Raw genomic sequence first — 27190 nt, 5'->3', positions numbered from 1 at the left:
AGTCGCTCGTAGCACTCCATCGCTGTCGTATAGCCCGAGAACGACCTGATGTTCCCGGCCTCCTATTATGATTTGAAACAAAAGCTATCTTTAGTTTTGAATGAAAATTGGAAGAGATATGAATGAATGAAAGAAGATGGGTGATGAGTAGTGAATTCCTATTTACCAAACTCTTCACTGTCCTGTAGGACAGGTGACCCTCTGCAGCCCCACAAAGAAGTGCCTACTCTCTCTCCCAGTCTCATCCCACGCAGAGCTCCTCTCGGTGACGACCTCCTCGTCCAACGTTGGCCCGTCTCGGGGCCTCCTCCTCCTCAACAGCCTCCTCCTCATGGACCTCGTCCCCAGCAGCCATCACCGCGGCGGTGAAGGCCTGCTCAAAAGCCTCCTCGACAGCAGCAACGTCTATCTCCATGGGAGTCCTCCCAGAAGTAGAAGCCTCATCACCTGCAATATTAAAGCAAATTTAGGCCGCGTAACGTGACGACAAGCCTTGGTTAAGGGATTTTCAAGCCTTTGGAAGCCCTGAAACCGCTCTTTTCGCGCCATCTTTGGCCATATTCTCACCAACCCGATCACTCATGTGGTAATTTGGGTCGAGTCAAGCCTAATTTAAAGCCTAGTTTTGGGTTCGAGTCGAAATTTCGGCAGCATTTCGTTATAACGGCGATTATGCCCTAGAAAAGTGTCCTGAAAAAGCTGTCGCAAACCAAACTTCTGAGATGGTAGGAAGTTTACCCATCATCCAAGGATCCCAAATATCAAGTTTCATCGCAAATGGGCAATCCTAAGGCTATTTTCGAAGCAATTTACGGTTTAGCTGTGAAACCGTCTCAAATTTCACTCAAAGGCTCAAAACTCACCGAAAATTCGAGACAAATACATGGTTATGTTCCTTATATTACCAATTATCCATTTCTAATGTCAATTTGACAAGGCAAATGCATTTGTGGGAAAAGTCCCAAATTTTCGATCAATTGGGTCATAAACCCTAATTTTTCGATCAAAAATTGGACAAATACCGGAGATTAATGCAAGAATGAGACACAAACCTCGATTAGTCATGATTAATGCAAGCTTTTGGATCAAACCTTGGCGGAAATAGTGAAGATTTGAGAGAGAAATGTGTAATTTATGTTTCGAAATAATGATTTGCAAAACCTTCTGATTATCGCGTTTTTACGCAGAAAATACACTTTGGGGAATAGACGCAGCAGGCGCTGCGCCTCTTCCAAGAGACGCAGCTCTTGCTACGCCTCTTCCTTGTGTTCCCTCCATACGAATATTCGAAAATTCGTTATGAGTTCGTTATTTGTGGGCCCATCTTTGGTGCGCCTCTTCCCCGATGCTATTTTATCCTTTTGGTCCGTTTGACGATTTTCTTTCGTTCCGGCCCGTATTTTCCAAGCCAGCAGCAGACTGTTGCATATTATTTATTTCTTCCGAGACCTTTGTTTGTCGCAACGAGCATTTATTCCTTCACAGGTGTTTCGACACGCCTTCGTTATAACGAGAGTAAGCGGATATACTTTCCCTCTCACGACATGGAGATTAATTCCTGATCATGTTCCCCAACGAGAGTAAGCGGATACACTTTACCTCTCAAGACATGGAGACCAAGCAGTTTTCTCTCAGCAGTTCCCGCCTGTGTCCTGCTATTCGCAATTATTTCTCGAAGACTACCCAAGCAGTCTTCTCTCAGCAGTTCCCGCCCGTGTCCTGCTACTCACCTTATTTAGTATCTATGCTTACCCTTAGCTCAATAGCTCCCATGCACCTCCGGAAGCGTCTCGAGAAGAAGTCTCAGGTATGGTTTATTCTTATGGCTGGTGAGCCTCCTTACGTAGTCTAATGGACTTTAAACGACCCTCCCCGATAAGTCGACATACTCTAAAATGTCCCCGACGACAGGTCCTTGGCTCAGACCCCTTGAGCCGCCTCGCGTCGCCATAGTCGTCAGGTTGTAATCTTCGATTGACCTGATGGCTATAGTTTGCCTTTCGCCTTGTCCAAGCCTCAGTCAAAGTGGGGGCTCTGTAGATACCTCATTTCTGCACCTCTCGCAAACCACCTGGTGATGATTGGGCCGCATGTTTGCTACGCGGAACGATTTGTGACAGTTCGTAAGTCTATCCTCAAGTGATTGCTCAAATATTAATGTCTACCTCTTAGTTGTCATCTACGTGCTGATACGGTCGTTTTGACAGTAACTAGAGTACATTTGGAGCCCGCGCCTAAAACCGTCTTCATTTTCTGATAACCGTTAAATCCCAAGTCAGAATGTTCTGGAATGTTCCGGATATTTCTATTCCATATTTTATAAATATTTCATAATCTTTATCCTTTGGTAAACAATTTCTCGTAATATTCACACAAGATATTAAGGAAAACCAAATTATTCCGTCCTACCATAACTTAAACACGGAAATCTTTCTTCCGCAGGAGGAAACCACTTGGGAACAGACGCAGCAGTGGTCTTTGCGCCTCTTCCAAGAGACGCAGTGGCTGCTGCGCCTCTTCCCAGGTCCTTTTCTGCGTATTTCTCGTATCTTTTTCATATCTTTCCGAGATTCACTTCCAAAGAGTCTCCGAAACCCTAATTCCTTCACGTGATTAGTATAAATAGGAGCCTTCGCTCCTCATATTTCTCACGCGAGTGTCCGCCCTTCTCTTCTCTCTTTGCATTCTAAACCTTTGTTCTTACTTTTTGGCGTCTACGTGCTTGAACTTTCGACCACGTAAGCTCGGATCCTTCTGAGTACCAGCCTCGTTTGCATGACCGACCAATTTGACCAACTCCACAATCAATCAACTTAATTAATCTAATCGTTTTCCTCTTACGAGGGCAGTTTCTTTACATTCGCGTCAAGCATCACTAATCGATATATTAGTCCTTCTCGTTTCGTCAAACATGTAAGTCTGAGGGTGTAAATTCTCTCTTTTATTTATTGTTATTTATCTTTTGTATTATCACTATTGTAAGGTTTATGTCGAAAATACCAATTAAAACCGATTTCTGAAACCGTACTTTAAAACCCTTTTTACGGATTTCCAAAAGACAAACCGTCGAGAAAGGACGCAGAATCGCCGCGCCTCTTGAAGGAGCGCAGACTACATTGCGCGCTCTTCGTGAGGGCCGCCGCAGCCTCTGCTTCCTTTCTTCTTCCTTCGTCCTCTGTAATTCGTTCGTCTTTGTTCGTTTTCGTTTGTTTTCTTTAATTCTTCGATACAATAGTCTAATGATTTCATCTGTATAATATTTTTCATCATTAACACGTTTAATTCATCATTAAAATTCACTTAAATCCCTTATAATCTCATATTTGCGGGTTTTCGTCATTAAACTCAATCCGGGTTGTAGGAATTCGATTTGTTCATATTGAGTTTCTTAAATTCGATCTTTGATATATCTTCATCTGTCTATTATGTTATTCGTCATTAATTTGTCGTTAATTCATCATGTTTAACCTAATTAGTTCACCTTTGTCATTAATCAATCGTTCATTCATGTAAATAATCCGTCTTTAATCCATCTCATCCATGTTTTATTGCTTTTATGACCTTCATTCACATGTAAATAACCTATTAATCACTTCCATCCGAGTAAGTATATTAATTAACCATTAAATTCACCAACTTACATTAACGATTTGCAGTTCCGGCTTCACAGCCAGAACTCACCTTGGAACAGACGCAAAGAATCGCCGCGCCTCTTTCCAATGGGCGCCTGCTTTGCGCTGTTCCAGGTTGAGTTCTGTCTCTGAACTCCGTTGTTGCTTGACCTAGTTTAATTAGCTTACGTATAATTGACTATTATCCGTATTATCGTCTAATTCATGTTCGTTAATTCTTTCTTTTATTCTTTTTCTCAAATTATCAGTTTTAAAGGTATTTTCGACATAAATCAATTAATCCATTGTAATTATTGTAATTTTCATTATTGTAATTTTCTTTATTGTATTTGTCATATTTATTGTATCATTTGTATGTTTTTACATGTAATTGAACATTAAATCCTACTTCGACCCAATTGTTTGCTAATTACGTGTCAACCGACTTAGTTAATTTTCACATGTTAGGATTAAAACTTGGATGTTGCATTGCATGCATATAATCGACGATATATCGAGTATGAATAACTTCCCTAATCATTAGTAGAGGCCGCTATCGAGGCGGGCGGGATTAGGTGTTCGATCAAAAGAGCTTCATAATACGTACCCTCACCCCTTACTCCAGATCTCTGTGAACATCCGTGTTCATTGGCATCCACGAGAGTCATTCTAGACATAGAATGCTAAGGGTAACGATTGCTTAGTGTTCATGTCACTACTTTGTGTCTTGACATGACACGAGGTATTCGAACGGTTCCAATTTCCCATAAAAATTGGTGGCGACTCCAACAAAAATGCAAACGCTTGTTCTCTTCCTCCCAAGCGCCCCCGTGGGCCCCCCGCTGTCCACGGATATCGGCCTCAGGAATTTCGTCCTCTGTGTAGGACTGATCGGCCGAATGTTCTAAGCTGCCGTCTCGATGTCAAGTATACTCAAGTCTTCTACTTGACCCACTTCTTGATTAAATTTCCATCTGTAGCGAAAAGTCTTCTCTGGTTCAGGATCAAAAGGAATAATCTCGGACCTATTAGACCTGGGCATACACGGAACTAACAATAAAAGTGTGAGAATGGTCTCAAGGAACCAGGTTCCCTGAGACAAAGAGACAAAATAAACAGAAACAAACTTAAACAATTGTTGCCTCCCCGGCAACGGCGCAAAATTTGATATTGCTATAGTCGTATTACCAAATCAAAGTAAAACTATCTCAAAACTAACAAGAATAGCTAGTGGTAAGACATGTATCGAATCCACAAGGAGGCGGTAATAGTTAAGTCTGTAAATATTTAAATTGTCTAAAGGTAACCGTTTTCTGGGGTTTGTTTTGTTTGTTATCTAACCAACTAATTGCGAGTAATAAAAAGAGGTTTAAACAATGATATTAGAAGTCTAGGATTGCCGGTTCACTAGGTCAATTATATGGGATCTATTAATCAATTGCTAGATCTACCAAGTTGTCTAAGGTCATAAGATCGGTCGACTCTATTATGCCCTTTAGATCGATTCTAACATGCGGTCACTATAATTAGATACAATCTATTTGATTATCGCAGCCTATATTAATTCTAATCCGGTCGGTGAAAGGATTAATTCGCTACACTAATTAACAACTCAGGCCTAAGTTAATTAACTAGAATAAGAACAATAATCAAACGACAACTTAAACGATTTCACTGGCAATTAATCAATTTCCCCTTTTCAATTAACCTAGATCCCATTCATCCTAGATGAGGAATTTAGCTACTCATGACTAAAGCAATAACAACAATAATAATAATTGAAGACATGATTAAGAGCATGAAATAAGAACGATAATTGAATAACATAAACTTGAATGATTAATTGTTGAAGAAAGATTAGTACCGTAACAAGGAAAGATTGAAGCTAGAGAGAGTATTCAGCCGTATGAAAGTAAAATAAAGCGTAACCTAATAAAAACGTATGAGTTCCTAATTTATAATACAAATATCTGTTTTAGGAAAATCCGGAAAATAATCTGCCAGAGAGGTTCCTCGATCGAGCCTGAGGTGACTCGATCGAGGACGATTGCTCAATCGAGCCTCAGGTGACTCGATCGAGGAACTAGCTTCACAGACGGTTTCCTTGTTTCTTTCACTTCTAGCCTTCATGCTTCCTCGTTCCTCGTGCCATGCTTCGTGTATTTTACTATGCCATCTCCGCTACGCTCATCTTAGCTTGGTTATCCTCATAATGCGTCATTTCTGCATTGAAACATAAAATAGCGGCAGTATCGACAATTCATTGAAATAAGGCATATAAATGATATAAAGGCACGAAAACGGTATATAAAATGGTATGAAAGGAGCTATAAAAGTATATATAAAAGTGATACAACAATCATCATGGATCTAATCTGGATCTCCATTTAAGCATGGTTTATGGTAGTTATGATGTTCATGAAAGGCAAAGGTTATGGAGTGGGTTAGCTGATGTTTCTTCTGCTGAGCCTTGGTTAGTCCTTGGGGATTTTAATGTGGTCAGGCAGCCTTCTGAAAAACTAAGCAACACCCCTCCAGTATTGCAGGAAATGATTGAGTTCAATGACTGTCTTGCTGCTTTTAATTTGGATGATCGAACTAGCTCTGGTTGTGAAATGACCTGGAATAATAAGCAAGATCTTAATTCTAGGGTCTGGTCCAAGCTGGATAGGGTCCTGGCTAATCCTGGTTGGCTTGCTTCCCTGCCTGATTCTTTTGCCTTATTTCAGGAAGCTGGATTTTCTGACCATTCTCCTGTCCTGGTTCATGTTTCTAATGACAGTAAGAAGGTGAAGAGATTTAGTTTCTTGAACAGCTGGATTGATCATCCTGCTTATCTTGCTATTGTAGCTGCTGCTTGGACAGCTGAGAAAACTGGTAGCCCCATGTTTAGTTTGTTTGAGAAATTAAAAAGTGTCAGGACTGCTCTTACTAAGTTTCTTTTTTTTTTGGTGAAAATGTAAGCCATTATATTAAACAAACCATCAACATTTTACAACATTCCTCAAGACTAGGCTAAACTCCTAATCAAGCTAGAATATTTATCTTGCACATGCTTATTAACAATATTACGAATACGAATACAAATCTCTTTCCTAATGCATTTAACTAAACCCCCAGGATGAACAAGGCAACCTTCATGTAAACAGCGATTTCTTGCCTCCCAAATATGATAAATCAACCCGCAAATGGCCGCCCCAACAATCTTCTTGAACAACAACGACACAATCTCCGGGTACTCCACCACCTAGCAAAGATCCCGACACGGGATATCCACCCCAACCAAACCGAGACCGATGCACACACTGATACTATACTCACAATCAAAATACAAATGATTGTGAGACTCATTCACCCGTTCACACATAAGACAAGCAGAGGTACAGGAGAGCTCTTCTAATTAGCCTATCACGAGTCGGCGACTGCATTGCAGGACCAAGCCAGGCTATAAATTGATGCTTACGCAATGCAATCCTCGTCCAAACCAGATGATGCCAAGTAACCTCATTCACCTCGGGTAGAAGCCGCTTATACCCTCGCCCGCACAGAGTATTGTTTGCCCCGACCGATCCACCCATCATCACGCATTCCCTACTTTCATCCTATCCTTAACCCCGCACAATCGTTTCCAAGCCCAAATAGCGAAAGAGGAGGTTTATACGATGCGCCATCTTGCCCTTTCATATAAATTGCATTAATCCACTTAACCCAGAGGTGATCCTTTTTAGAAGCAATCCACCAGATATACTTCCCAATGGCTGCAATATTCCACAATTGAGAATTGAGAAGACCCAAACCACCATTCTTTTTTGGCAAACACACTTTCTCCCACGCCACAAAGGGAGCTTTATCATAGTGCTCAGTGCCTTGCCAAAGGAAATTCCTGCACACTGCATCAATGTTTTTAAGGACAGTTTTGGGGAGCACAAAGATCCTAGCCCAGTAGTTATGTAGCTGAGACAGGACAGATTGAACTAACACTAGCCTACCCCCATAAGAGAGTTTCCTAGCACCCAAAGCTCTGATTCTCCCAACAATCTTCTCAACCAAAATAGCACAGTCCAGAACTGAAAGTTTCTTAGAAGTTATAGGCACTCCCAAGTATCTAAACGGTAGCCTGGCTATACTCATTCCAGTGATGTCCAAAATAGCAGCTTTGGTAGAATCATCCACCCCATTCATGTAAATATTAGATTTGTTGACATTCATTTGAAGTCCTGTAGCTTTGGAAAACTGAGCAAATGCTTCAAGGAGAATTGAGACAGGTTGTTTACTCCCATGGCAGAAAAGGAGCAGGTCATCCGCAAAACAAAGATGAGTCAAATTGATCCTCCCACACAGAGAATGAAATTTAAACCCCGGCCTCTCTTGAGCAACAACAAGGAGTCTGCTTAAATATTCCATACACAAAGTGAAAAGCAAAGGCGATATGGGATCCCCTTGCCTTAAGCCTCTCTTTCCTTTAAAGTAGCCAAATGTATCTCCATTAAGGGCAATGGAAAATGAAGTGGTAGTAACACACTCCATCACCCTTTCAATAAATCTGGCAGGGAAGCCCAAAGCAATCATCATGCCCCTTACAAACTCCCATTCCACACTATCATACGCTTTTTGCAAATCAATCTTCATCATAACCCTAGGAGAGCAAGTCTTCCTACCATACAATTTAACCAAATCTTGGCAGATTAAAATATTTTCAACTATATCTCTCCCCTTCACAAACGCACTTTGATTACTACTCACAATATCAGGTAGAACACAACTCAACCTATTACACAGAAGCTTTGTAATGCATTTATACACCACATTGCAGCACGCAATTGGTCGAAACTGAGTAACCAAAGTGGGCATCTCCACCTTAGGAATAAGTGTCAGAATAGTGTGATTCACCTGTTTCAATAATCTCCCATGATCAAAAAAATCCATCACAGCTCTAGTAACAGCATCCCCAGTCACCTCCCATGAATCTTTAAAGAACTTGCTGGAGAATCCATCTGGACCAGCAGCTTTAGTTCCAGGAATGGACATCATTGCAGCTTTAACTTCATCAGGAGTGACGGGCTTGAGCAGAATAGATAAATGAGCATCCTGCACAACTCCCCCCCTTTGAATCACTTGAGCATCCACCTGTGTCACCTCATGAGCAGAACCCAACAATTCTTTATAATACTGTTCAAAGGCTCTATTAATAGCATCAGGCTCATCATGAAGAACATTCAGATTATCAGTAATCTGGAACACTTTGTTAACAGCTCTCCTTCGTTTAATTGCTGCATGAAAAAACGTTGTATTATCATCCCCCTCCTCAATCCACTGCATATTAGCCTTTTGACTCAGAAACTGTTGCTTTGCTTTAAGCAATTTAGCCACCTCCTTAGCAGTCACTCTCTCATTTTCACACAACATATTATCCAAAGGATTCTTGTGCAACTCCTCTTGCATACATAACAAGGCCTTCTGAGCAACATTATAGGTATGTTCAATGTTCTGAAACCCAACCTTATTCAACTCCCTCAGTGGATACTTTAGCATTTTCAATTTAGTAGCCAACTGGAACATAGGTGTCCCCTGAATCCCCACACTCCAAGTCTGATCAACTACCTCCTTGAACTGCTCATCCAATGACCACATATTAAAGTATTTAATTGGTCTAGGCTTCTTCCTTACCTGCTCCATCAGGCTAATGATACAGGGGGAATGATCATAAAGCCCCTCAGGCAAGAAATTAGCCAGACTATCAGCATACTCCAAACACCAGTCATCATTCACCATAACCCTATCAATCCTGCTAAACACCCTAGAGCCCACCTCTTGCTTATTATTCCAAGTAAAGAAAGCTCCAATGGTTTTCAGAGTATGAAAGGCCACAAGAATGACTAGTCTCCTGAAACTTTTTAATCTCAGCCCAGCTAATATCAGAACCAATCCTCTCATCTGGGAACATTACATTGTTAAAGTCACCCATGACAATCCAAGGCTTAGGACCCCTCTGAGCATGTCTCAGCAAAGCTGCCCATAAAGCCCCTCTCTCCACCAATTTATTAAAACCATACACAAGAGTGGCATTAAACTTAACACCTCTAACATTATCCATAACTTCAGCAAATATGGTTTGAGAAGTAGTCTCAACCACATTCACAGTAAACAGATTGGGATTCCACAATAGCCAAATTCTACCTCCTCTATGACTAGAGTTATTAGTGCAAATAGACCACTCCTTACAGATATTATTATGAACTTTATTCCAATTACTACATTTAACCCTCGTCTCAAGAAGACCAAACAACCCAATATTATTCTGATAGAGGAACCACTTAATGTCCTTTTGTTTTATTAGGCTGTTTAATCCCCTAACATTCCAAAAACCCAAATTAACCATTATCCATAGTAGTGGGCACAGTCCCCTTCCCATCCAATTTCCTCATAGACAACTGTATAGCAGAATTTAAGGCATCCATAAAAGTAAAACCAGGTCCCCTAGAAGTACTAGGCTCATCCGGGCCATTCCTAGCAATCCTAGATAAGATTCTGGCTGGAGTAGGGAAAGTAGCCTTCCTCACCTGAGGCATGACAGGAGTAATAACAGGGCTCAGAACAGGTACCTTGACAGGAGTCTTCCCTTTATCCTTGCCACCACCAGGTGGTCTAGCTACTGGAGCAGGCACAGCCACAGGTTGGGGCATGACAGGCTTCTTGGCCACAGGTTTCTGAGTCACTGGCTTCCACACCTTCCTCGGAATATCCTTCCTCAGAGCACCTTTACACTGCTCCTGAGAATGACCTATCCCATTACATTTACCACAAGAGATAGGGAGCCATTCATACTCCACCTTAACACTCTGATCCTTACCATATTCATCCACAAATTCAAGAAGTTTAGGAAACTCCTGGTTCATCTCCACCTCAATGAGCAAACGGGGAAAACTCAGAAAATTCCTATTAATAGTGTTTTCATCACATTTGATCACCTTACCCACACCACTTCCAATCTTCCTCAAACTGTCCATACCCCAGTATTTAATATCCAAACCCTGGAGTTTGACCCAGATAGGAAGAATCTTCACATTCTCCTTCACCAAACAAGCATCTGCCCTCCATTCATTAACAATAACAGGTTTACTATCAAACATCAAAGGCCCATAAGAAAGAGCTTGCTGCTGGTGTTCTTTAGTCTTAAACCGAACAATGAAAATCCCATTCATCATAAACGAGATTTTGTCAATTGAAAAACCACTCCAAACACGTTTAATAAAACCACTAACCACGGTCCAAGGCGGACGTGCACCAAGAATATAGCAATAAACAGCCGTCGACCAAAAATCAATCTCACCTGAAACATCCTCCACCGTCTGAGGTTTCCGTGTGCTTGATTGAGATTGAGCAACTGTTTCCCCATCTTTCCCGGTATTCCTGACCTCCGAACGATTTTCCTCCTCATGATCAGATACGTCATGACGTGATTGTAGATCAGTAATCGCCGATGAAATAATCGTATTTTTGTGTTTTTGAGAATTAAATTTAGGATTATTAATATGTTTTTTAGGACGAGCCATTACTAAGTTTCACAAAGAGAATTTTAGTAATATTTCTCTTAAGGTGAAGACTGCTAAGGCTTCCCTGGTGGACTATCAAAAGAAACTAATTACTGATCCTTTCTCTGCTGACCTCATCCATCAGGAGAAAATACTTGTGGCCTCCTACAGTCACCTTAAAGAGACTGAGCTAAAAATTTTATATCAACGAGCTAAGGTTAAGAATATTCATTACTCTGACTGTAGCTCTAAATACTTCTTTGCTAAGGTTTCTGAGAGATAACATCAGCAAGTTATTGGTGCCATCAAAGATCAGCATGGACAAACTTCATCATCGACCTCCCTCTATCAATCAGGCATTTCAGGATTATTATCAACACTTATTGGGCACTAGTTCTGATGTTGCTGATTTGGATTGGGACTTTGTTTCTTCAGGTTCTACTGTCACCTCTGATAGGGGGGTAATGATTTGACCAAGGACATCACTGCTAAGGAAATTCGTGATGTAGTGTTTGGAATGGACTCAAATAGTAGTCCTGGCTTGGATGGTTTTTCGGCTGGCTTCTTTAAATCAGCTTGGCCAATTATTGCTCAGGATTTCTGTAAGGCTGTGGCTAATTTCTTTCATTCTAATCACATGTCTAAACAGGCAAATTCACCCTTATTTATCTGATTCCTAAGAAAGCTACCCCCTAACTCACATCATCGATTATAAGCCTATCTCTGCAGTATCTTTTTCTATAAGACAGTAAGCAAAATCCTGGCCAATAGGATTCAAAGTGTCCTTCCTTCCCTTGTTGGACCTGAGCAGGCAGCTTTTGTCAAACATAGAAATATTTTTGAAAACATTATGCTTTCCCAGACTTTAGTTAAAGGGTACAATATGAGTAATATCTCTCCTAGGTGTTTGATTAAAGTTGATATCAGGAAAGCATTTGATTCTTTTTAATGGAATTTTATTGCTAATATGCTCAAAGGCTTTGGTTTTCCTCAGAAATTTGCTGATTGGGTCCTGGGATGCATTACTAGTCCTTGGTATTCTTTGAAATTGAATGGACAAATTTCAGGTTTCTTTCCTAGTAAAAGTGGGCTTAGACAAGGAGACCCCCTTTCTTCCTATCTTTTTGTTTTGGGGATGAAAATTCTTTCCAGGTATCTTAGAACTCTTTGCACCCTTCCTAATGTCTCTCATCATCCTAAGTGTAGCAGAATCAATTTGACTCATCTCATCTTTGCTGATGATCTTATGGTCTTCACTAGAGGGGATGTCCCTTCTGTTCAAGCTGTCCAACAAATGCTCCATCAATTTGCTGCTTTCTCTGGTCTCTATGCTAATGTAGAAAAAACTAACATTTATTTTGGAGGAGTTCACCCTGATATCAAAACCACCGTTTTTGCTGTCACTGGCTTCTCTGAAGGACAGTTCCCTTTTCGATACTTAGGCATTCCTTTGTCTACTTCCAGGATCACTCTGAACATGTTTGATGCTCTTATTTTGAAGATTCATCATGCCATTCAGCACTGGTCCTCCCTTTTACTTACTTATGCTGGTAGGGTTCAACTCCTGAATTCTGTTGTGTTTGGCATTGAGACCTTCTGGTGCTCAAGTATTCTTCGCCCCAAAGAGATTATTAAGAAACTTAATCAGTCTTGCAAAAGGTATTTTTGGGGGCATTCTTCTAGAGAAAGGAAAATGGTCTTCAGAAAATGGAAGGATATTTTTAAGCCTTGGGATGCTGGTGGCTTTAATGTCAAAGATTTAGAAACCTGGAATGTTGTTTTGCTTTGTAAATGGCTGTTTTTGCTCTCTCATCCAAATTCAGGTGTTTGGGCCACCTGGTATTAGCATTATGTTTTAACCACAGAAGATATCTGGCATGTGCAGGGCAAGGATAGTCTGCAAGTTTTAAAGGTATTCTTCGGGTCAGAGATAGACTTATATCCCTGGCTGGCACTATGCAGGCTGCCACAGGCCTTTTGCAGAGCTGGAAATGTGGAACTAAGTTCAGTATTGCTTCAGCTTATGGATACTTGTGAAATGTCTCTACTATTAGTGATTGGACAAAATCTCTAATGCATAACCGAATTATGCCTACTCATAGGATAATTTGTTCTTTTGCTGTTCAACAGCATCTAGCCACTGTTGATAAACTTCAAACTAGGGGCATTCAGATGGCAAATAGGTGTTATCTTTGTCAGAATGGGCTTGAGAGTCATGAGCATCTTTTCTTCAAATGTTCTTACTCTGCTGCAGTTTGGGATAAGCTGATTCAATGGATGAGCTATGCCAACTTGGGTTATAGTTTGATTACCATTTTGGAGAATTCTGGAGCTAAAGGAAAGCATTGTAGATGGGAGCACGCCTGGTTTCAAGTTACTGTTGCTGCTGCTGTCTATCAGATATGGGGAGAGCGTAATGCTAGGATTTTCTGTAACAGGCATTCTAGTATTGACGCTTGTCTTGATCGAGTTAAATATTTGGTTTGTGTCAGGATGTTTATGTGAAAGACGCATAAATCATATAGTCGTATTGTAGATAGACTAAGTACCTAGTGGCTTCTTAGTCTAGAGGATAGTTTTGCAAAATACCTTGTAGTTTTATTTTTCATGAATGAAATGATACCTCTTTTGCAAAAAAAAAAAAAAAAAAAAAAAAAGGGTAAAATGGTCATTTCTGTCCATGAAAGAGTAAAACTCATTCTGAATGAGCACCACCCTTTCCTTGGTTCCATCCTCTTTCCTTGGTCTTTTGCGTCAAAGATAAACAAATGACCGGACGAAATAGAGTAAATAGTTATCCTGATATACGACAGTAAGCCTTCATTCATAGTCGAAAAATACTAGATGGAGCACTAATTGCAAACGAGGTGGTGCACTGGCTCAGAAAGAGTAAAAAAGCTGGGGTTTACTCAAACTGGACTTCCACAAGGCCTAGGACTCAGTTAGGTGGGAGTTGATTATTTATATACTCAAAGTCATGGGGTTTGGCTCTAAATGGAGAAATTGGATCTACATGTGCTTATCTACTGCATCTATTTTCATTCTTATTAACGGCACTCCAATTAGATCCTTCAAAATGGAAAGGGGCCTTAGGCAAGGTGATCCCATTTCACTTTTTCTTTTTCTGCTAGTGACTGAAGCTTTCAACCAAGTTATGCTTAAAGGCATTCGTATGGGACTCATCCAAGGTTTGGAAGTGGGTAAGGAGAAGGTCGTATTAACCCACTTACAATTTGCTGATGATACTCTTATCTTCTGCCCAGCCAAATCTCAAGTCCTTACGAACATTGAGAGATTACTTGGCATCTTTCAACAATTTTCTGGGCTGACTATTAATTTCAAGAAATCTGCTCTTATCGTTTTAGGGAAGAGTCATCAATGAGGTGAGGCAAATGCTTTGAAATTGGGATGCTAGTTAGTCCAGTTACCAGTGAAATACTTGGGTATTCCTTTAGGTTGTAATCCAAATAAACTGTCAACTTGGCATTTTGTGGTGGAAAAGGTGAAAGTAAGACACGCAAGTTGGAAAGTTGGGTTAATCTCAAAAGCGGGAAGATTGGTTCTAATTAAATCTGTTTTGAACTCTCTTCCCCTCTTTTATTTATCCATTTTTCAGATACCTAAAGGAGTCTTGAAGAAAATTATCAATTTACAGAGACGGTTTTATTGGGGAAGCAGTAATGAGAAGAAGGTTGTCCATCTGATTAACTGAAGTATTATTCAAAGGCCAAAGACAATGGGAGGTTTAGGTGTGGCGGATTTGCAGATAAAAAATGCAAGCATGCTCTTTAAGTGGTGGTGGCATTTTTCAATGTAACACGAGTCACTTTGGAAAAGAATTATTTGTTCAATACATGAGCTCAAACCAGAGGGAGTGTTTAGAAGTGATGGTAAAGTTGCTAAATATGGATTATGGAAGTCTATATGCTCTACTAGTGACTGGAATCTGCACATTGAACAAGTCACAAAACAAGGTATTAAATTACAAGTCGGGCGAGGGAATATAATCAAATTTTGGGAGAATCTCTGGATTGAAAATGTAACACTTAAAGAAGGATTTCCCAGACTCTTTAGTGTTTGAGTTCAGAAAAACAACAAGGTGGCTGACATGGGTACTTGGCAAGGAGACGAATGGGTTTGGCAACTGCAATGGAGAAGAGGACTATTTCAATGGGAATTGCTACTGGTTGACCAACTAATTTAATTATTGACGGCTTCAAACCTGTAAGAGATAAAGACGATAGACAATTCTGGTGCTTTGAGAAGTCAGGTTACTACACAGTTAAGTCTTTCGTCGATGCCTACTACAAATTGAAGTATAGCTCACTCGATCAAAGGATTTGGTTCAACCAAGTTTGGAAAAGACTCGCACCACCAAGGTATGAAATACTTTTATGGGCAATAATGTGGAAAAGGGTAAACACAAGAGATAGAATACTGAAGTGGAAAGTAATGAATTGGGATGAAAGTAAATGTATTTTTGGTGAGTGCTTGGAGACCGTCTATCACCTATTCTTGCATTGTAAATTCTCGTGGCAACTATGGACTGATACTTGTGATGTGTGGGGGGTGGCTTGAATTTGTCCCTTGGAGATTGATGATGCTTTTCTTGTGTGGAATAACTCTCATTTTGTTGGATTTGAGAAACGACTCTGGGAAGCATTTTTCATTGTTATAGTGACGATTATATGGGAGGTGAAAATGAAGCTATTTTTGAGAACAAGATGTCTTGCTGGCCCTCCATGATGGATAAATTGCTTTTAAGGGTTGCTGTGTGGTGTAAATCATGGAAGGAAAATATACCTTATACGTTGGAGGAATGGCTGAACAACTGGAAATCGTTGCGATCATGAAAGGAACAAGGATTATGGAAAGAAGGGCTTATTTTCTGTAATCTTCCCCATGTACTTCCCATGAGAGTATCAACTTCAACCGTTAAAATAGAATTTTTCATAATATAGCGCTTATGAACAAAATAAAAGCACCCGATATTAGCGTATCATTAAATTGTTCATCCAATTGTGATATCAGGAGGATTTGGTAAAATTTTCGTAAATAGTTTGACCTGAATCTAATTTCATCTAACATGTCAACATATTATCCTCATTTATTTGTCTCTTCCTCGTCTAAAGGTTATTTCGATCGGACCTTATAATGATCTAACCTAATTCAAAAGGTAATACGAGTAATAACTTAACAAAACACTCATATTTGACAATTTTACCTACACAAAATCTCATTTGTAATGGCACGTATCCGTCACTTTGGAGTGACGGATACCATTTTCTCTCACAAATGACCCAAATAGAGGAGAGAGGGAAGCACATGGGGGTGCCCCATCTTGTCCCCCCTATTCGTTTTGTGAGTGACATTACCCGTCACTTGCTCCGACCCGTCTTCAGCAAGACTAACTGTTTTACCTAAGACCCATTCGAATATAATCACTCCGTATATCACAAACACACCCAATATATAGTACTCCCTCCGTCCCGATTAATATTTATCTATTTCTATTTTGGGGTGTATCATTGAATAGTTATCTATTTTCATTTTTAGTAACCATTTGTGGGTCATTTTCCATGTGGAGTTAAGTGATTTGTGTAATCCAAATTCACCCATACTTATTTATTTAATTTTTGTGCCAAAAACAATAAATAACTATTGTTTGATAGAGAGGGAATATAGAATATTAACGAAGAATTGACAAAAAAACGTGGATTGAAAGATGAAGTAGAAAACAGACAGGCAATAAGTATGAGAATGAATGTGAGTAGGTGAACTCCTTCCTTTCTTTTATCTTGAAATGCGACGTAGTTTTCAAACTAGAATCATTGTTAAGCATACAATAATAAGCCATTAATTAAAATTAATATTATAATATTAAACTGGATAATATGCGTTGACTAATGAATGACAAATACGCATTGTACCGTGCCGTTTGGAACTGGTTGTCCAACTCTGCCCTTTGTCTCACCCTCTACTCAATGCCTCTCTCTATCTCAGCAATCTCACCTTACCACCTACCTTATTCTCTCCATTTCTTTTCACAATCTCTTTAAATAATAATTTTTCCTTTTATTCTAATTTTCTTTTATTTTTATGCGTAAATTTAGAACCGTTAGATATTATTAAGATCCGATCCAGACCATTATTAGGAACTTGTCTCTCCATAATGGACTCCACTTACTTGGCCCTCTTATCCATGACGTCTCACATTTTTTTCACAAATTCCCATTGAAGACGGACACTATCCGTTACAAACTGAAGACGGATAGTGTCTCTCTCACAAAATGCAGATGGATAATGCAACTGTGCAAGTGGGGGAAATGAATACCCCCACTTACCTTCCCACTTGCATTTTGTGAGAAATCCACTATCCGTCTCCAGCTTGTGACAGATAATGGTCGTCTTCAATGAGACGGACTGCTTTTTTTTACATTTGATTTTCTCAACCTTAGTTTTTATTCAACCTTACCCTTTAATAAAAGGGCTTAATATATTAATGTCTCCGTCTTAAACATTTGTTTACTTTCTTTCTTTTGGGTATCTCATACTATCATCCATTTGTTTACCTTTATTTTGATAAGTAATTTGATGATCCATATGACATTATTGTTCATTTGTTATCCAATAAGAATAACTACAAATAGGTCATGTTCTTTTAAACTTAACTTCATCTCATTTTATATCAGTTCAGCTCTATTCAGTGCAGTTTAGATTTATTTAGTTCAATTCAGCTAATCTCTTCACAAATGAACTCTTACTTCAGTTCAAATCCATTCAACTCTTTTCAGCTGAAAAGAACAGGGTTATAAAAAGACGTCTCGAACTATGACATGATATTATTCTATAATTTGTGTAATATGTGTATTTTGTTTGCGAAGGGTTGTAGCATGCCAGTCTTCAACGTTTGTCTATAACATTAAAATAATCAACTTGCATAAGATGAAAGAATAAAAGACCAAATATAGAATCCATAAAATTGAGTATTACTACGTACGATTAAGGTGATTAAGATCCGAGGTCTATGTTAGTTCACAAAATCTCATTGAAGACGGCACGTATCCATCACTTTGGAGTGACGGATACCATTTCCTCTCACAAATGACCCAAATAGAGGAGAGAGTAAAGCACATGGGGGTGCCCCACCTTGTCCCCCCTATCCGTTTTGTGAGTGGCATTATCCGTCACTTGCTCCGACCCGTCTTCAGCAAGACTAACTGATGTTGGTTAAACAAGTTGGTTTTGGTCAACTGATCAAAAATCTTGTCGCACTCTTTAACCAAGACGTAGTTGGTGAAGATACTTCCAAACCCTCCCAACATATTTAACTGCTATTTATACCTTTCCTCTTTTCAACAACTCGTCACTCCTCACTTACCTATGTGCTATACTCCAATTCCAACTTCGCACAAATTATCGAGTAAAATCGTTATACAACAGACTTATATGGAATAATTTTTACCTCGATGATTAATATCCTTCAATAAGATGTCAAAAATATTATAAAACCCTTATACATTATACAACAGTCTTAGAGGATAGTTATCGCTGTCGGCATATGTTAGTTTTCTATTTTTGACATTTAAAGGTCGAAATTTTAAATTTTTTTCACAAGTATGCTAAATAATTGATACTAAAAGATTTAACTCCCATGTTACAAAAAAAAATTCACAAAATTACATTTTCAAGAAACAAAAATATAGTCAAAATACCACCTTATATTTACATGGTGATTTAATGAAAAATAATGTCAAACTTATTCATGTCATGCTCACCCTTAGCTATAAGATGCATAGAGATAAGGAAAGGGGAGGAGAGGATGATGATGAGGAAGGAAGGAGACCTTAGCAAAAGAGGGTTTTCCTCCAAATTTGTATTCAAGTTTTGTTTGGACTTTGAATAGGTAAAGAGGAGGGACATGAAGCGGAGGGGAATGAAGGAAGGGGAACGGATGAGGGTGATGAGGGGGAATGAAGGAAATTTAAATTTGCCGATGAGGGAATATAGACATCTAATTTCGCTTCTCATCAAATCCCTCTATCTTTACGATGCTAACTAGACAAAGGATATCATTTCGCTTTATTTCCCTCCCCTTTTCCTGTGTATCAACCTATCAACAACCGCAAATTCTTGTTTCAGACGGACCATTTTCGCCTGAAATAATAAGACGGAATTTTGCGACCATTTTTTAGTCAAATGTAACAATGGTTCAGCTAGTATTATAGCTACTTGGTATCTTTTTTTCCAAAAGTGGCCACGGTGATAAAATGATCTCAAAACCTCGTCTTAGTATTTCAGACGAAAATGGCTCATCTTAAGGGAGACCAACTCATCAACAAAAGGGCTTTCTATTGAGATTTTGTACTGGTATTTACTCAGCCATGGGCCTAACATCACAGTAAGAAGGACTCAGCATAGTATTGTTAGATGTATACAAGATTATCACGTCAATGTTTTGAAGCGCCATCAACTAAATACATGGCGAAATAACCTGGTTAGAGTGAGACAAGCCGACAACCGGTTCTCATAATGGGAATGAAAGCCCATCGTCATTACATTTCGTCTTCTATCCAAAAGACACGGGCCAGCAAAACTATCCCGTCAACAACCACGCATATATTTGTTAATTATGAAGAGACGAAGACATAAAAGGGCAGCCTAGTGCACGATGGAGTCCTCGCTAGGCGAGGGTCCGGGGAAGGGTCCCACCACAATGGTGTAATTGGGGCAAGCCTTCCCTTGTCATGTCGGCAAGAGGCCGCTCCAAGGACTTGAACCCGTGACCTCACGGTCACAAAGCAACACCAAAGAAAAGTGTTAATTTTGATGACTTCATCCAAGGGAAGACACAAATTACTTGTGTAAGGCGGTTCTACACAAATTTATCGTAAAACGGGATATTTTAGTAACCATTGTTACCCACTAATAGGGTTGTGTTTGGATCTGTTTTACAACTATATTAATGTAAAACCGCCATATACAAGACTAACACAAGGGAAGAATACTTGCTGCCTCAATAAAGGGCATGTGTAACACCTTTACAACATTGGAATCGGAGGAGAAAAAATGAACAGAAACTGGCGGCAGAGAATCTTGTACAAGAACTTACATCCTAATGTTTTCCTCATTTAGTTAAGGGTTTAATGGACTTGTGAACTCAGGTGTAGAATTCAACAAGTCAAAAAAAAATATCATTAAACTTTAACAAAGGATGCACAACAAGGTTTCGACAAAAGTAAAATTCCTCTTTTGAAAGAAACTGGGATTGTGTGTTGAAAATTGGAACAAAGTTACTCCTTGAAGATATTCATACAATATGGCATATATGCGTGCTTCAAGGCTAGTTTACGAATATTAGCTCGAAAATGTCATCACATCTGACCTGTTCGGATGTCTCTATCCACGCGATCTGCATTGAAGGTTCCAGGAAGCTCTCTGAAATCCTCGTTGAAGATAGAATATGCACTGCATTTTAGCAACAGGAGATTAGAATATGAAAACCAAAAATTAGAAGGGGGAAAAAGCTTATAAGTATAAGTGTATAACAAATTTCAATTTCTTTTGCCACAAGCTTTCGACAATACCCAATAATCGGAGACATTGGCGTAATTTTGTTGTAGCACTCCATATTAAACAATGAGTTCAGACTTCAGAGGCAATGGAAGATAAAAAATTTGGTGGTTTTTGCCATGTATGAACGTAACTAACACAAGAAAGATATTAGAGATGTCTAATCAGATCCTACCTTAGTTCACCTGCTTGGCGATGTCCAAGATTTAAAAAGATGGTAGCAAATCCAGTTGCAAGTATCTGTACCATAACAAAAGTTAATCTCGTTAGTATAGTGCCCATATAACCCGGGAAACAAAAGGGGAGAATATAGCGTTATAGCAATTATTATATAATCTCTTAAATTCATGAAGTGCCAAATCTGGATCTATGAACGAATTTTCTACTATGGCAAGGTTTCCTGACTGATAGCAAGTATTTTCAAACTGTTTCCCTGTTTTTTTTGGTTTTTTTTGAAAGCCAAAACTGAATATAATAGAAGATTATTACAGAAAACTGGGTTTTGTCACCTAATTAGGTCATCCCAATCACATTCCCACAAAATAGTATAGTGAAAGAAAGTAGAAACATCTTGTTTGACTGCGAAAAAAAGGAAATAGTATAATAAAACGTACGCTTCCACAATCATTTAAGAGCAAGTGTGAGATAAAGCCAATTATCCATTAAAAAGACGGTATCTTAATTGATAATTATTAGATTAAATAGATCAGTCGCACAATAATAATCGAGTGAGACCATCTCGTTACAAGTATTTGTGATCAAGCAAACACTGGTTGACTCAGTTTGCACCTTAGTTTCATAAAGTGCCTCAGGATCACTTGAGCTCAAGCCTGGGTGAGGTACACCGGAACACCTCGAGCCACCTTTTGTACGTGTCTTGCATAAATTGCAGCAAGCAAATCACGATGCTATGAAAATTCCATATTTTTGCTTCTAATTCTTTTATTCTTTCCTTCCTTTTGCCATGTTATCCTTATCTAACATGTTAGCCCTCGTTGAAGTTTAAAAAAGGATATTGTTGCACAATATTTAAGTTGAAAAAACAATTTTGTTAGCAAAAACGGTGCATCTCTTGTGCATGAGACGCAGCTTTAGCTTCGCGTCATATGCCTCGGTGCGCCCTACACCTTTTAAACTAAGGTTTTGACATTCATCAACCACAAATTCACATAGCAGCACCATAAGTCTATAAGACAAATAACAACATGGATTATTGAGTCATTAAACTTACATATAAAGGTCCCAATTCCCATTTGTGTGCAACAGGAGCCAACAAAAACCACAGGATGATAAAGACCCATGCCTTTAAGCTGAGAGAGAAAATTGCGATCAAAACGATATCTACGAATGAAACATAAGTGCACATCAGCATACCAGTAGAGTAAGCTACATAGGATTCAACTTAGGTACTCACCAGGAAGTTTCAACTTATCGTGCAAAATGCAAAAGAGCCTCCACTTCCATCGACTTGCGGACTCTGGAAGCTGAAATTTCTATACTCCCAACAACTCAACAAGCAAGAAGCAACCAAGTCAACGAGAGGCAACAAAAGTTGTTTTAGTAAAATTAAAAATGAACTCAATAACTTGATGAGACAATTTTATTTCTGAGACCAACCCATTAGCCTCATAGTTAAATGAGAAAAACACAAGAATTTGGGTTGGTCTCATCTGGGACCGTCTCATACAAGACTCACTGAAAATAGAAATAGTATTCATCGAATTCTAACCAGATCATCCTCATCCTCTTCCTCATCATCATATCCAGCTCTAACATGCTTTGGTGGTGCCTTAGGCCTGACTGCTACAATGAAGGAATCTGAAAAAATAATGGTACTGTATATCAGTAATTCAGTACTCTGTAAGATGGAGAACGACCAACTGACAAGTTAAATAAAATTCATGTCTATCATTGATTGTAGTTAAAGTTCATTGTCCACGACAACTCAACAGACAGGAGTAATAGTTTTCAGCCAAACCCAGAAAGATCAAAGACATGAACTAGAAAAAGGGAAGTTCAAGTGACAAGAAGACCGGTAGATTGAAATATAGACAGTATCCATTATAGATTCCACAATGTCCAATTTTTTGTTGTACAAACCAAGTAATTTGACATCAAAAGATGAAATACTAAGCACTCACTGGAACAGACAGACAGAGAGGCATCAATAATTTTTTTATGGTTGAAAACCTGACCAATCTGTGATTCTGTCCATATGCTGGACATGTACTATTCTAGTATTCTTGATACTCCGTAGTATGAATATTTGCATTTGGAAAACTAAGGATTGAACCATAGAACAACTGATCCATACCTACCATACCTAGGGTTGATAATGAGACGAGACAGTTTGCGAGCACCTCGAGTTCGACTCGATCAAAGCTCAGTCAAGGCTCGGCTTGTGTGAGCTTGGCTCGGGCCCTTTGCAAGTCAAGCCCCGAAATGCTTGCGAACAGCTATATATTTTTTAAAAATTCACCACGTATTGCCTCATTAAAACATAGCAAATTTGTATTGTGGCATTTGACCATTTAAAATTTGTAGTTTAATTTTTCTATTCCCGCATAATTAGCATAAGACATGTCTGTAACGCGTTGATTTACTTCACATTTAATATGTGAAAATACAATAATCTAAACAAAAATTTGAGTCAAGGCGATCTCGAGCCGCGAGCCATGAGTCAAGCCAATATCGAGCCATGAGCCAAGCGCCCAAGCTCCAAGCTCGAGGCACACTTCCACTTCTAATGTCGAGCTCGAGCCGAGAAGATCTCCGAGCTTGTCAATCTCGGACTGAGCAGCCCTAGGCTCGAGCGAGACGCGGCTCTTTATCACCCCTCTCCATACCCTATTTATAGGACAGAAAAAGAATGGTGCCATGGTTTTGTTGTATTATGAAAATTAAAATCCATACCACCATCAGCAAGTTGGATGTCCACATCTTCTCCATTTTTTCTATCATGCAATGCTTTTCCCCGTAAAATAAGCCTTACGCTCTCAGTAGGTAAACGTTCACCTTCCGCGACTAATTTTCTGAAATCTCGTACCTTATGCAGATCAACAATTAAAATCAAGTCAAATATCATTACCTACCTCCCTTAAAAAAGAGGCAAAAGTTTTAAACAAGAAAAAGGCGTCAAATTTAGTGATCAATCATTCTGGAAAATACAGAGACTGACTTTAGCTACTAGCAAGTACTCCGTATCTCTACTCCTTAACAAGATCTTGAAGTACTTGATTGATATACTATAGTCACTTCTGGTACAAGAAAAAAAACCTAGTGCACTCACTTTGAAAATGAGAGCCAGCATAGAAAAACAAAGCACTTCACTCACTTTAAAAATGAAAGCCAACATGTGACAATTTGAATATTTCTAGGAGAAACAAAGCAGCTCTACTTAAACAGTTGAAGATGGTGATAACTTGTAAGTCAAAAATCTTTTACTCATGGCTTTGATATATTGGCCATATATAAACTTCAAGATTAACTAGCGGTTTCTCAATCCTCAAAAGTATCACCAAGCAGAAATAAAAGTGTAACGTGTGGCTTTGTATATCTTTTCCAACCATAATCACAAAATCAGTAGACACATCCATCATTTCCACATAGGTATTAATAGAATAGAATATTAGGTACGTTGAAATATCTATTAATGCCTCAAATGCAGTAGCGGACTCTATGTAGTCTTCGTAATCTTTACAAAGCAAACGTTATGCCATGTCACTATCCAAAACTTTATACCATTCCTACCCCTCTTGTAGGATGATGCATTACCTCCAAATTAAGATGAAAGTCCTCCAACCTCTCCTTTCTAACATCAATTCCCTAATCCTTAATATCTGCTAAGAAATTACTCCGTATTCCTCTAATGGGATAAATCCTCTTTATTCAGAGTGAAACAAGACAGGACCACCACGTTTATCCCATTGAGGAATTATCATCAAGCAAAAAGTCATCAACTTTCTTCAACACCTTGAAAATCACACAACATGGAATTACACACGTCTCCAGTTCTCCACAGCTGATACAACTACAATCTTAGTTATCTACTTCTATCACAGAAAAAATCTTTCCAGTAACAAACCATACACAAAAATTTACAGGGTATGTTATATCAGTGTATAAGCAACGAAGCTAGTTGCTTTGAAGTCCTCAATCTCGCAATTGCTTACAAGTGTTACATTTGGCATGGAAAAAGAATTGTACGACTCCCTTATAACCTACCCCAATATTCAGTTTAGAAATCACCGTCCCTTCTCATATGCCGCAATAAAGCTCGAATCATTGCCACGCTTCCCAAACATTGACTCAAAATTACACATCTTAACAATTAATACCAGCACAAGAGAATCTATACAACTATACAAGGGTATAACTTGCCATGCAACACCTTAAACAACTTCTTCATGCACACATGATCAAAGGCACACAACTACAATACTCCCTCCGTCCAATCATTCGTTTACCTTTCCTATTCTTTGTGACGGGTATTTTAATCAAAGGTAAGCAAAAAAAATTCGGACCGAGGTAGTACACGTCGAATCAAATTATCTACTTCCCTCAACGAAATCACACATACAACTAAAAAACAATTCAAAATTAGAGCACCAAGTACAAATTTGATCAAACATTCACACCCAAACAATAAATAGATAAAAACCCACCAATTAAAAAAAAGGGTTAAAACAAAATTAAGGGAAAACCCAGAAAGATTAAAGCTTAATTAGATGGAACAATTAAGAGAGAGATATATGATTAGTACCTTAATGTGAGAAGGGACTCTGAGATGAGTAGGACGAGAAGGGCCAACAGTCTTGAGAATGACTTTAACGGAATTTAAGGGTGCTATATTACTTGCTTCATCAACTTCAATCTCATCCATCTTCCAATTTTAATTCAAGATTGTAAATTTGATTTGAGTTTTTATGAGGGGTTCATGAGTTCATGTTATAACCCAAACTCAATTCCCATAGCAATGAGGAAAAGTTGTTTATTTTACCCTTTATTTTTTGACAAGTTTTACTAATCTACCCATGATAATACAGTAAGTGGATTATACATTTGATGTAGTATATCAGATGGTATAGTTTTTGAGCATTACGATAAAGTTTTTGAGTTTTAATCTAAAATTTTTGAGTTTTATTTTGAAGTTTTTGAGTTTATTTACTTAAACTTTAATCTCAAAAAATTACATTATAACTAAAAAAAATTATATATAAGCTCAAAAAAATTTGATTTTTGACATCATAAACCTAAAATATAATTTATACTCTATAGTACTCGAAAAAAATACACAAAAACTCAAAAAGTCATTAAGTATGATGTAGTACATCCGGTGTACAATCCTTTTTCTCCATAATATATAGTCTACTTTTAGTTTTGGGTGTGATTTTTCTGAATACAAATGTAAAAAGTTGGCTCAATTTGAGGAACCCGATTTAAACCACCTGCGAAATGATTCGACAGAATGAAATAAAAAGGGGTGAAAAGAAAATCAAGATTCGAGATTAAATCGATCACTTAATTAAACTTACAATAGGTTTTGGTATAGATGGGTGGGGCAAACAGACGGGTAAAGACCTCGAATAAAATGGGTAGGGGGAACAAGGTGGGGCAGCCCCATGTGCTTCCCACTTTATGGCAAATGGATATTTTGTGAGGAAAAATGGTATCCGTCTATACGTATGGACGGATAGTGTCCGTCTATAATGAGAATTTGTCTTAAACTTATATGTCCAAATACGAAAATACATTAAATTAAAATTCATTTTAATTGCTTTCATTTAAAATTAAGATACTCTCTCTATTTTTTTATACATGACTTTCTCACATTTTGAGACACTCCCTTCTCTCTTCAATATCTCTTAAAATATAAGACTAAATATTATAATATGTATACTCATATGAAAGAGTTTGTCGTAAGGAATTTAATGGTATCATTTTTATATTTTTTGAACAAATATATTTTTGTAAATATTAAAGTCAAAGGCTTACCTCGTAAATGTAAAACGTCATATATAAAAAAAATGGAGGGAGTAAATACATAAAAATTAGTGATTAATGAATCTTAAAGAAAGGGATTAAGGGGATAATAAAATAATCACATTTTCCCATCAAGTCAAACTCCAAAGTCAATTTCTTTTTAAGTAAAAAGTTACTCCCTCCATTTAACTCCACACTACCACTTTTTTTTTTCACGTTTGCCAATTTATCTTTTACGCGCTAAATATCATTAGCTACGCATTTGCAAAAAATACAAAAGTTAGATATTTTTAATGTACTCGTAACGACGAATAAAATAAGATCCCACATGAATATATTTTCACTTATGTATTGGGAGAAAATTGAAATTGAATGATTAATTATGAATAGTATACAAAATAGATAATGGTAGCGTGGAGTTGAATGGAGGGAGTAATTGGTACTCCCTTCATCCTGATTATTTGTTTAACTCTGTTTTGGCGCAAAAATCAA

General features: G+C 38.4%; 2 protein-coding genes across 2 annotated transcripts; one reads left to right on the top strand and one right to left on the bottom strand.

Moving 5' to 3' along the window:
* The first annotated feature begins 6004 nt into the window (after nucleotides 1-6004).
* LOC141651943 (uncharacterized) lies at nucleotides 6005-6574 on the top strand. The gene has a single exon (XM_074459632.1). It carries the CDS (start codon nucleotides 6005-6007, stop codon nucleotides 6572-6574), a length of 570 nt encoding a protein of 189 aa, XP_074315733.1.
* Nucleotides 6575-20370: 13796 nt separating this feature from the next.
* LOC141653839 (uncharacterized) lies at nucleotides 20371-25727 on the bottom strand. Its single transcript, XM_074461703.1, has 7 exons — nucleotides 25479-25727; nucleotides 23630-23762; nucleotides 22446-22534; nucleotides 22131-22209; nucleotides 21948-22057; nucleotides 20892-20956; nucleotides 20371-20611 (listed from the first exon to the last, which is right to left on the bottom strand). Exons 1-7 carry the CDS (start codon nucleotides 25596-25598, stop codon nucleotides 20518-20520), a joined length of 690 nt encoding a protein of 229 aa, XP_074317804.1. The 5' UTR covers nucleotides 25599-25727; the 3' UTR covers nucleotides 20371-20517.
* Between the last annotated feature and the right edge of the window lie 1463 nt (nucleotides 25728-27190).

Source organism: Silene latifolia, chromosome 4 (assembly GCF_048544455.1).
Source record: "Silene latifolia isolate original U9 population chromosome 4, ASM4854445v1, whole genome shotgun sequence".
In the NCBI taxonomy this organism is placed as follows: domain Eukaryota; kingdom Viridiplantae; phylum Streptophyta; class Magnoliopsida; order Caryophyllales; family Caryophyllaceae; genus Silene; species Silene latifolia.
Note: the sequence above shows the minus strand (reverse complement) of the source record. Positions and strands in the feature narration are given on the sequence as shown.